The sequence below is a fragment of the Dermacentor variabilis genome, chromosome 3 (assembly GCF_050947875.1).
Source record: "Dermacentor variabilis isolate Ectoservices chromosome 3, ASM5094787v1, whole genome shotgun sequence".
In the NCBI taxonomy this organism is placed as follows: domain Eukaryota; kingdom Metazoa; phylum Arthropoda; class Arachnida; order Ixodida; family Ixodidae; genus Dermacentor; species Dermacentor variabilis.
Genome location: NC_134570.1, coordinates 6,222,276 through 6,234,926, shown reverse-complemented (window position 1 = coordinate 6,234,926; position 12,651 = coordinate 6,222,276). Strand labels below are relative to the sequence as shown.

General features: G+C 46.6%; 1 protein-coding gene across 1 annotated transcript in view; it reads right to left on the bottom strand.

Annotated features, from left to right (window-relative positions):
* Nucleotides 1–990: 990 nt before the first annotated feature.
* Prp8 (pre-mRNA processing factor 8) overlaps nt 991–12,651 on the bottom strand; it is a 376,058-nt gene continuing 364,397 nt past the window's right edge. The window contains exons 35-36 of the mRNA XM_075684107.1: nt 1,906–2,108; nt 991–1,230 (exon numbers count right to left, since the gene is read on the bottom strand). Of these exons, the coding sequence (XP_075540222.1) occupies nt 1,076–1,230; nt 1,906–2,108 (358 nt within the window). The 3' untranslated portion in view covers nt 991–1,075. The remainder of the gene's footprint in view (nt 1,231–1,905; nt 2,109–12,651) is intronic.

Here is a 12,651-nt window from a genome sequence, read left to right as displayed (position 1 = left end):
ATATTGCAATCAGTTTCCTTTTTCGGTACCAGCAAGTCTCACGGGTCATTACATGTCGAATTCACAGCAATCGCCACCAACCCTAATGCGATAAGCATCTTCCCCTATCTGTTTCACAGCGTGTGTGGCATCGTGCCTTTGAAAGCAGCCTGCTGCGAGCGTTTAATCATAGGCGATAACCCAAATGCTCTGGTGTTTTCTGCTGCAAGCGGCGCAATTCAAGCGTCATGCTTTGCTCTGGCGGCATCCTATGCCAGCACCGCCCACCAGCTCGAATTTGTTTCGGTTTCTTGTTGCCTTTTTAAACACTACGCAACAGGAAACTGACAAAGCACCTCTATTGGCAGCAGCCTGTTCTGGCATAGCCCACCAGCTCTATTCCATTTCGGTCTCCCACTGCTGTCTTTGAATACTAATGCAATATAAACACGACAAAGCACATCTGGTGCAGTAACGACATTTGCTAAGTGGGCCCAACAGAACTTCCTGCTGGAATGCCTGAAAGAGCTGCTGACCCAGCCGAATTTGAGAAGCGCAAACATAAGCTTGGCAAAGCCCCAATAATTACATCGCGCATTCTGGGCCCCATCAGTTCGGCATGTGTCAGCGTTTCATGCTGCAACGATTCACGCAACGCTTCTCACTACTTAGATGCCAACGGTTGAGTGTGTCAAATTTGTTATTCACTTTGGATCATACGTTTTCCCAATCAATACATCTATTTTTTTGTGTCTTTTCCGAAAATGTACGAATGAGGTTCTACGGTATGTAATTTTTTTTTCTGATGCTCTAATGCACAAGTTGATAGTCTTGAATCAAATGATCATTGTAACTGATACTAATTTTATGTGCCATTGTATACTAGCGGTGCATGCAGACACTAGTGGTAGATTTTTTTCTAGTGACCTCAGTATGAAACACTGGATGCCCATAATTAGGACAATGAAGCTTTTTTTTTCACTCAGTGTTATAGATGAACACAAGCACTACTTAAAATATCAAGGCTTTAATGTTTATGCGGTGACAGCTCATGGAGCCATTCAATGATGGTCATACACTGATGCTATGAAAAGGATCATGCATAAAGGTCCTCTCTATCATTGCCAATAGAGTCTGGCTCCTCCAGGCTGCTGAAGTTGAGGAAGTGTGAAGGCCTGTGAATCTCATGATAGAACTCCTTGGGATTGGCAAGCTGCAGTTCATACTTCATGTTTGGGTCATGCCGCACACCTGGAATTGCAACAAAATAGGCAACATCTCTAACAAACATGTCTAACTACAAATTAAAAAGTTGCTGCATACATAGTAAAACATGATATCTTGCGATAATTGGCCCTTGTTTTACATTTCATTTGAGGAACAGACTGAGCCAATTCAACTGCGCTAGCAGCCATGGCTCTAATGTCCCTGCATTACAATGACAATGCCAAATGTCTATCCATTACAAAGCTTGAACTGCATTGAAAGAAAGACATTAAATGTGCATCAGCCCAGTTATGCATGTGGTGGGTGCTGGTCCAGTGGTGCCATTGCAGCTCCAGAATGCTATGGTAATGCATATGTGTAGTTTGTTAATAACTTTGCAGCATTATGTGAAAGCAAAGTGATGGCAAGTATGAGGCACCACAAGTTTCCAGCAGTACATGTTCACAGCATACATTATCCAAGATAACGCAGCTTTCAAGCCTATCAATGAGTTTGTACTGTTACGTAATTGTGTACATGCCAAACGCAGTTGCTTAGTAAATTGTACTTCAGCTGCTTTCATTTCTGTGCTGTGAAGTTTCAAAATCCGAAAGAAAAAAGTTTTTTTTTTTTTTACCTTCTGCCAGAAAGCAGAGTTGTAGAAAGAGCAAAAGCAGGATGCCCCTTAAATATGCATTAAAAAAAAAACATTACACGCACCCATGAAGTTGTAATTCCAAGATCCCTGTGCCGGCACCATGAAAAAGCCAAGAAAGCGGTCTGAAAGCAGCATCTGGACTCGTTCGTAGTGTGATGGCAAGTAGCCCTTTGGGTTGTTGCCTCGATCAGTGTTCTGGCGGCCCCACTCGTAGCCACTTGGGGTCAGCTTGTACGCAGTCAGGGAGCAGGAGCCAGGCGTAAAGCTGGTGAGAATAAATGGTCATGTAAGCATGCTAAGCACACATGAGGCAACCAACCATGTCACAGTAACCTGGATTACAGAGCTTGTAGGTTGCATAAAAGAACTCACAATTAAAGGTACTATGGGGAAAAAACAAAGAACAAGCAAATGGATGTTGCCCAACACTGCCCATTTGAATCACAAATCTGTATCGACTTGCTTCACACCGCTTTTGAATGACAATGAAGCAGATAACAGAGCCAACTTTCTGCCATCACCGCTGTGATAGCTAATCAGGCACAATATTTACAGCATGTAATACTTGCCTGATCCTGCAGCAGAGCCCACAAATTCACTGGAAGCAGTTTCGTTCGACATATGGATCCTCTATGCAATAAACCTGGATATACAAACAATAAACAAAAAAGCCTGGAGTGCGGCCTGACCCCAGTGACCAGAAACGGTAACGCACTCCCTCACCAGAGCAGGATTGGCCACCCTGGTGCAGTACTTGGCCACAACCACCTATATGAATACAACAATCAAACCCCGGCCCTCAGTCCCCAGCAAGTGCGAAGCAACTGACCACGGCGGCGGTCAGACCTGCGACACAGCAGAGGGTGCTAAGAATCCCTGGTTCCGGACAGGCCGCCATTGGAATCTAAACCTGGCAACGTTTAACGCTAGAACATTATCTAGTGAGGCGAGTCTAGCAGTGCTATTGGAGGAATTAGAGGGTATTAAATGGGATATAATAGGGCTCAGTGAAGTTAGAAGGACAAAAGAAGCATATACAGAGCTAAAAAGCGAGCACATACTGTGCCACTGGGCTTAGAGGAGAGACGAGAACTAGGAGTCGGATTCCTGATTAATAAGGATATAGGTGGTAACATACAGGAATTCTATAGCATTAACGAGAGGGTGGCAGGTCTTGTTGTGAAACATCATCATCATCATCAGCCTGGTTACGCCCACTGCAGGGCAAAGGCCTCTCCCATGTTTCTCCAACAACCCCGGTCATGTACTAATTGTGGCCATGCCGTCCCTGCAAACTTCTTAATTTCATCCGCCCACCTAACTTTCTGCCGCCCCCTGCTACGCTTCCGTTCCCTTGGGATCCAGTCCGTAACCCTTAATGACCATCGGTTATCTTCCCTCCTCATTACATGTCCTGCCCATGCCCATTTATTTTTCTTGATTTCAACTAAGATGTCATTAACTCGCGTTTGTTCCCTCACCCAATCTGCTCTTTTCTTATCCCTTAACGTTACACCTATCATTCTTTCCATAGCTCGTTGTGTCGTCCTCAATTTGAGCAGAACCCTTTTCGTAAGCCTCCAGGTTTCTGCCCCGTAGGTGAGCACTCGTAAGACACAGCTATTATATACTTTTCTCTTGAGGGATAACGGCAACCTGCTGTTCATGATTTGGGAATGCCTGCCAAACGCACTCCAGCCCATTCTTATTCTTCTGATTATTTTCGTCTCATGATCCGGATCCGCCGTCACTACCTGCCCTAAGTAGATGTATTCCCTTACGACTTCCAGTGCCTCGCTGCCTATTGTAAATTGCTGTTCTCTCCCGAGACTGTTAAGCATTACTTTAGTTTTCTGCATATTAATTTTTAGACCCACTCTTCTGCTTTGCCTCTCCAGGTCAGTGAGCATGCATTGCAATTGGTCCCCTGAGTTACTAAGCAAGGCAATATCATCAGCGAATCGCAAGTTACTAAGGTATTCTCCATTAACTTTTATCCCCGATTCTTCCCAATCCAGGTCTCTGAATACCTCCTGTAAACACGCTGTGAATAGCATTGGAGATATCGTATCTCCCTGCCTGACGCCTTTCTTTATTGGGATTTTGTTGCTTGCTTTATGGAGGACTACGGTGGCTGTGGAGCCGCTATATATATCTTCCAGTATTTTTACATATGGCTCATCTACACCCTGATTCCGTAATGCCTCCATGACTGCTGAGGTTTCGACTGAATCAAACGCTTTCTCGTAATCAATGAAAGCTATATATAACGGTTGCTTATATTCTGCACATTTCTCTATCACTTGACTGATAGTGTGAATATGGTCTATTGTTGAGTAGCCTTTACGGAATCCTGCCTGGTCCTTTGGTTGACAGAATTCTAAGGTGTTCCTGATTCTATTTGCAATTACCTTAGTAAATACTTTGTAGGCAACAGACAGTAAGCTGATCGGTCTATAATTTTTCAAGTCTTTGGCGTCCCCTTTCTTATGGATTAGGATTATGTTAGCGTTCTTCCAAGATTCCGGTACGCTCGAGGTCATGAGGCATTGCGTATACAGGGTGGCCAGTTTCTCTAGAACAATCTGTCCACCATCCTTCAACAAATCTGCTGTTACCTGATCCTCCCCAGCTGCCTTCCCCCTTTGCATATCTCCTAAGGCTTTCTTTACTTCTTCCGGCGTTACCTTCGGGATTTCGAATTCCTCTAGACTATTTTCTCTTCCATTATCGTCGTGGGTGCCACTGGTACTGTATAAATCTCTATAGAACTCCTCAGCCACTTGAACTATCTCATCCATATTAGTAATGATATTGCCGGCTTTGTCTCTTAACGCATACATCTGATTCTTGCCAATTCCTAGTTTCTTCTTCACTGTTTTTAGGCTTCCTCCGTTCCTGAGAGCATGTTCAATTCTATCCATATTATACTTCCGTATGTCAGCTGTCTTACGCTTGTTGATTAACTTCGAAAGTTCTGCCAGTTCTATTCTAGCTGTAGGGTTAGATGCTTTCATACATTGCCGTTTCTTGATCAGATCTTTCGTCTCCTGGGATAGTTTGCTGTTATCCTGACTAATGGAGTTACCACCGACTTCCATTGCACACTCCTTAATGATGCCCACAAGATTGTCGTTCATTGCTTCAACACTAAGGTCCTCTTCCTGAGTTAAAGCTGAATACCTGTTCTGTAGCTTGATCTGGAATTCCTCTATTTTCCCTCTTACCGCTAACTCATTGATCGGCTTCTTATGTACCAGTTTCTTCCGTTCCCTCCTCAGGTCTAGGCTAATTCGAGTTCTTACCATCCTGTGGTCACTGCCGCGCACCTTGCCGAGCACGTCCACATCTTGTATGATGCCAGGGTTAGCGCAGAGTATGAAGTCTATTTCATTTCTAGTCTCGCCGTTCGGGCTCCTCCACGTCCACTTTCGGCTATCCCGCTTGCGGAAGAAGGTATTCATTATCCTCATACTATTCTGTTCTGCAAACTCTACTAATAACTCTCCCCTGCTATTCCTAGTGCCTATGCCATATTCCCCCACTGCCTTGTCTCCAGCCTGCTTCTTGCCTACCTTGGCATTAAAGTCGCCCATTAGTATAGTGTATTTAGTTTTCACTCTACCCACCGCCGATTCCACGTCTTCATAGAAGCTTTCGACTTCCTGGTCATCATGACTGGATGTAGGGGCGTAGATCTGTACAATCTTCATTTTGTACCTCTTATTAAGTTTCACAACAAGACCTGCCACCCTCTCGTTAATGCTATAGAATTCCTGTATGTTACCAGCTATATTCTTATTAACCAGGAATCCGACTCCTAGTTCTCTTCTATCCGCTAAGCCCCGGTAGCACAGGACGTGCCCGCTATTTAGCACTGTATATGCTTCTTTTGGCCTCCTAACTTCACTGAGCCCTATTATATCCCATTTAGTGCTCTCTAATTCCCGCAATAGCACTGCTAGACTCGCCTCACTAGATAACATTCTAGCGTTAAACGTTGCCAGGTTCATATTCCAATGGCGGCCTGTCCGGAGCCAGTGATTCTTAGCACCCTCTGCTGCGTCGCAGGTCTGACCGCCGTCGTGGTCAGTTGCTTCGCAGCTGCTGGGGACTGAGGGCCGGGGTTTGATTGTTGTGTTCATAGGAGGTTGTGGCCAAGTACTGCACCAGGGTGGCCAATCCTGCTCTGGTGAGGGAGTGCGTTACCGGTTCTGGTCACCGGGATGAGGCCACACTCCAGGCCTGTTTGTGCAATTTTATCAACACGCGGATTGTTTTTTTTTTTTTAATCCGGTGGAAAATTGCCGGCACCGGGATTCGAACCACGGACCTCTTGCACGCGAGGCGGGTGTTCTACCTCTACGCCACCGCTGCAACCTAGACCCAACCAGATGTATAGACCCAACCAGATACAGTCTAAATCCATGCCACCAGTGCAAGCTCATGCGGGAACACGGAGGCAGCGCTGAAACACATCTTTTGTTCTTGTACCTTTTCGGGCTTACCAAGCCTCTCCAAAGGAAAAAGTACCGCATTTACTCAAATTAACGCACTCTTTTCTTTCAGTAAAACGGGTCTAAAAATTGCGTGTGCGTTACAATCGAGTACAACGCTAAATCTGCATTACCATATCGCCATTGTCATTTCAAAATGGCCGCCTCGTACGCACTTCGAGCCTAGCTGCCGTAGCTTTCTCCATGTGCTGTAGTACGTGTGTTTAGGCAATGCTTCCTTTGGCTTAGGTCAGTACACCGTCCGCCTTCCCATTTTCTGCGTTTGCTCTATCAGCATGGAAGTGCCGACTGCAAGGACATGCCGAATTCATCACGATGCCGCAATTAAAAGGAAAGCAATCACGTGTGCGGAGACGGACGGAAATCAGGCCACATCACAGGCGCTCGGAGTTCCCGAAATTGCGTGCAAGACTGGCACAAACAGGAGAGGCGTTCTACACCGGCAGCTGCTACAGACGGCGTGGCCACGCGGCCCCTATCTTGAAAGCAATCTGCGGCGGAGACAAGAGTCTATGCATCTAGGCACACTGCGCAGTGTTCCCATCGCCTAGTTCGCATCGAAGCGAGAGGCCACAGAAAGGTCAATTCCCTCCCTCCTGCTATTGCACTTCCTCACTCCAGCGTTTAAAGAGTTTCCACGGTCACAGAGTGTGACATGGTCACATTTGCTTGTGCGCATGTGACATCATGCTTGTTAATTTAGTTAGTGAGCGAATGTTTAAAAGTTTATACAGCCAATAAAACTACTATCCTAAGTTTTTGTATAGCTGTCTACTAATTTGCTGCCGTAATCGATGCTTCACCTTTAGGGCAAAACTGCGACTTTCTTTATTCATCGCGAATTTAGTGCATCGGGAGCAAATCTTTTGTTTTTTCCAAATGAGAGAAAGTTGTATTTCTTTAATCAATTAATTTATGGGGTTTTACGTGCCAAAACCACTTTTTGATTATGAGGCATGCCGTAGTGGAGGACTCCGGAAATTTCGACCACCTGGGGTTCTTTAACGTGCACTGTTGTGAAACAAGAGGTACAAATTGAAGGTCGTAGAGGTCTACGCCCCTACATCCAGTCATGATGACCAAAGTCGAAAGCTTCTATGAAGACGTGGAATCGGCGATGGGTAAAGTGAAAACAAAACACACCATACTGATATGCAACCTCAATGCCACGGTAGGCAACAAGCAGGCTGGGGACAAGTCAGTGGGGGGAATATGGCATAGGCTCTAGGAGTAGCAGGGGAGAGTTATTAGTAGAGTTTGCAGAACAGAATAATATGCGGATAATGAATACCTTCTTCCGCAAGCGGGATAGCCGGAAGTGGACGTGGAGAAGCCCGAATGGCGAGACTAGAAATGAAATAGACTTCATACTCCGCGCTAACCCTGGCATCATACAAGACGTGGACATGCTCGGCAAGGTGTGCTGCAGTGACCATAGGATGGTAAGAACTCGAATTAGCCTAGACTTGAGGAGGGAACGGAAGAAACTGGTACACAAGAAGCCAATCAATGAGTTAGCGGTAAGAGGGAAACTAGAGGAATTCTGGAAACAGGTACTCGGCCTTAACTCGGGAAGAGGACCTTAGTGTTACAGTCGAGTCCACTTATAACAATGTTCAAGTGCCATGAAAATTTCATTGTTATAACCGATAATTGTTATAAACGGGTTGCACGAAAAAATGCTTTACAACTTCAAAGGGGGGTCACAGACGGCAAGTGACATGCCAGCTCCGCCGAGGCATCGTTTTGGTGGTCCCGAAAGGGGCCTTGTAAAAAATACGAGAAGGTTGCCGCGGCTGCCTCTCAGCTTGAAAATCCTTTAGCGCCCCCCCCCCAAAAAAAAACTAAGAAAACATGAATACCTAAGAGCATTGAATGAGGGCAAAATAGCTTGCACTGTCACTTCTTTGCTGAAACAAACCCGTAATCGGCGAGTTTCGACTGCTTCGCGGCAATCTTGCCGATGTCTTTCTGGAGGGCATCCAAATGTTGAACATGTCCGAGCGAAAGGTTTTTTGCAAAAATGAAGTCCCGAAGGGAATCGATCATTCTTGAGGCCTCCTGTTGAGACACAACTTGTACAGGTTCCGGTTCATCTTCGTCGTCACTGCTGTCATAGTCTTCCGCGCCGGTGACTGCTGCAACGATCGCCTCGTCAGTCAATTCTTCGTTTGTCGCGACTGCATCGTCTGCGTGCAAGAATTCTTGAAGCCCCTCCGCGTGGCCGTCATCAACACGCACCGTAGACCAAAGTTCTGTAATGGCTCCATTGGCAGTAGCTTCGCAATACTCCGCATCACTGATATCCCCGGCAAAGTCCGCTTTTCGGAAGCAATTCATGACGGTGGAGGAGCTGACTTCTGCCCATGCCCCAAAAATGAATTGGACAGCCATCAGAAGCGAAATCTGGAGCGGGTCGGCATTCAGGCACAGCAATGCCCAGGTTAAGAGCAAGCCTGCTCAACACACGTCGGTGATATAATGCCTTGAAGCATGCAATCACGCCTGCGTCCATGGGCTGCAAGCCTGCAGTCGTGTTCGGCGGCAGAAAAGAATTTTCACATGCGACAGCTTCTGGGCAGTCTGGTGTGCAGTACAGTTATCAAGGACCAACGCCACCTTCCTGCCTTCGTGCTGCATCCGCTGATCGAACTCGCTCAGCCACTCGCGGAAAAGTTCACACGTCATCCACGCAGCACCACGGAAACAGCGGGGATTCATAGATTTTCCAATTACAAAGGCGGGACACTTGTCGCTGCTGTCCATATTCGCGCAAAGGAAAACGGTCACCCGTAATTTGCTCTGCTTGCCGCCCTTACAGGGATCGCCTTTGAGTGCATGTGTCTTCGATGGAAGCATTTGGAAGAATAGCCCGGTCTCATCACCATTGTACAAGTCCCGGTCCGCATATGCTTCGCGGATGTACGCCAGTGTTTCATCTAACCACTGCAGTCTAGCGTCGACATCGAGCGACCCTGCCTCGCCCACGACTGCCTTGTAGACGATTCCGTGCCTCTCCTTGAACCGCTGAATCCAGCCACCACCAGGCTGGAAATCGGTATTTTGAAGGAGATACGCAAAGTGCTTCGCCTTCTCTGCCAAAATCGGGCCACTAATTTGCAAATTCATAGCACGTGCGCTAAGGAACCACTGATACAGTGCCTCCTCCACGTCTTTGTAGGCACCATGCCGAATCCTTTTCCGGCCGTCCTCCATAGCATGGCTAGCACATTCGTTTTCAGTCATCTTGAGCGCATTGCGGACAATGGTTGAAATTGTCGGCTGTGACAGGCCGTACTTGCGTACTAAGTTGCACACTTTTTCACCACCTCTGTGCTCTCTCAAAATGTTTCACTTCGTTCATTTCCAAAGATACTGCCGCTCGCTTTCTCTTCTGCGGCAGTCGATCCAGTTGAGCCACGCTGGCCGCGCTTCCTGAAGGAGAATCCTCCATCGTTGAACTCTGGGGGGGATCCGATGGGCTTGCAGAACCAGTAGGACCAAGGCCGGTGATGGTAGATGACGAAAACCTCGCTGGCAACGCACGTGGTTTGACACTGTACGCTGCCTTCGGAACACGTGCAACTGGTGAAGCAGGAACCAAGGAGAATGGGAAAGATGGGGCAGCCCACACTCAACTGCCGTGACGCGTTTTCAATGAGCGGCACACCCACAGAATGGACTGCTCCCCGCGCGCCGATACAAAAGCAACAAAAGAAATGCCTTCCTTCCCTCTCCTACTCTGCCCAGAGGAAAGCGTCCGTCTTTTCTCCTGCTTCTCCTGCTCACCCCATTCTCCTCGCATGCGTCGTCATGTGAGCTTTTCGCCGCCCCAGTGCGGGCGGCTCCGCATACGCGCGCGCGCTTTTGCCGGAGTAGTTTGGCCGGCGTGGTCGCTGCGTTTGCGCGTTTTTTTTTCTGTGAGGGTTGGCTCCAAATGACTACATTTAATTGTTATAACCGACAATCTAGTATTATAGCATTGTTATACGCGGTTTATTTTACCATAGAACACACTGCAAAGGTGACGGTGACGCGGCTGTCCATTGCTATATCCGATATATTGTTAAAAGCGGTATTGTTATAAGTGGGTTTGACTGTATCAACGACAGTCTTATGGGCATCATTAAGGAGTGTGCAATAGAAGTCGGCGGTAACTCAGACAGGATACCAGTAAGCTATCGCAGAAGACGAAAGATCTGATCAAAAAATGCCAATGTATGAAAACCTGTAATACTACAGCTAGAATAGAACTGGCAGAACTTTCCAAGTTAATCAACAAGCGTAAGACAGCTGACATAAGGAAGTATAATATGGAAAGAATTGAACATGCTCTCAGGAACGGAGGAAGCCTAAAAGCAGTGAAGAAGAGACTAGGAATAGGCAAGAATCATATGTATGCGTTAAGAGACAAAGCTGGCAATATCATTACTAATATGGATGAGATAGTTCAAGTGGCTGAGGAGTTCTATAGAGATTTTTACAGTACCAGTGGCACCCACGACGATAATGGAAGAGAAAATAGTCTAGAGGATTTTGAAATCCCACAAGTAACGCCGGAAGAAGTAAAGAAAACCTTGGGAGCTATGCAAAGGGGGAAGGCAGCTGGGGAGGATCAGGTAACAGCAGATTTGTTGGAGGATGGTGGGAACACTGTCCTAGAAAGATTGGCCACCCTGTATACGCAATGCCTCATGACCTCTAGCGTACCGGAATCTTGGAAGAACGCTAACATAATCCTAATCCATAAGAAAGCGGATGCCAAAGACTTCAAAAATTGTAGACCGAGCAGCTTACTGTCTGTTGCCTACAAAGTATTTACTAAGGTAATCACAAATAGAATCAGGAACACCTTAGAATTCTGTCAACCAAAGGACCAGGCAGGATTCCGTATATGCTATTCAACAATAGACCATATTCACACTATCAATCAGGTGATAGAGAAATGTGCGGAATATAGCCAACCCTTATATATATAGCTTTCATTGATTACGAAAAAGTGTTTGATTCAGCCAAAACCTCAGCAGTCATGGAGGCATTACGGAATCAGGGTGTAGATGAGCCATATGTAAAACTACTGAAAGATATCTATAGCGGCTCCACAGCCACCGTAGTCCTCCATAAAGAAAGTAACAAAATCCCAATAAAGAGAGGCGTCAGGCAGGGAGATACAATCTCTCCAATGCTATTCACAGCATGTTTACAGGAGACATTCAGAGACCTGGATTGGGAAGAATTGGGGATAAGAGTTTATGGAGAATACCTTAGTAACTTGCAATTTGCTGATGATATTGCCTTGCTATATTAATAACTCAGGGGACCAATTGCAATTGCTCACTGACCTGGAGAGGCAAAGCAGAAGGGTGGGTGTAAAAATTAATCTGCAGAAAACTAAAGTACTGTTTACCAGTCTCAGAAGAGAACAGCAGTTTACGATACGTAGTGAGGCACTCGAAGTGGTAAGGGAATACATCTACTTAGGACAGGTAGTGACCGCGGATCCGGATCATGAGACTGAAATACAGTGAAATCTCGTTGATACGATTCGGCTAAATACGTTTTTCGGCATAATACGTTTTTTTTTTCATTCCCGGCCGATGCCCTATAGAGGTAAATGCATTTTTGTACGGCTAATACGATCGTATTTCCACGTCGGTTTGGATAATACGATCCCGGAAACGTCTTCTATATGATGATAACATCAGAGCCAGTCCTTTCAAGCGGGTGGGCAGAGCTACTGAAATTAACATCGAGCGAAACGACAGGCACGGCGGACTAAAGACGCGGCGACGCGCGCTTTGTATGCTCGAGGCTTGGCCTGGCTCGGCTCGGCTAGAGTCCGGCCGTGCTTCTGCACAGCGCCTGCAGCAGTGTGGCGGCCTCTGGGAGCAATTTTCGCAAGCTCGCACACCAAACGCACCGAAGGTTTTTAGCGCCATCTATCCTAAGACATAGTACTCACGGTAAAATCACGTGACCAAGAAGCAGTGATTGGCGCATGCATTGACGATGCTGTAGGCTTTGTTGGCTTTGTGCTTGCCATTTCTCGTTGCCATTTTGGTGTTTCGAGCGTTCAGCTTGCACTTCGCCCTTATCGTTTCTTCTGTTTTGGTGCCGCGTTTCACCCGTGCGCTTCACCATGTCTAGAAAGCATAAAGCGTTATCGCTGAAAGAAAAACTCGACGTCCTAGCAAAAGTCGACGAAAATCCGCAGAAGAAACGTGTCGACCTGGCACGCGAACTTTGTTTGCCTGTCTCCACGCTGAACACGATCGTCGGCAAGCGAGAAGA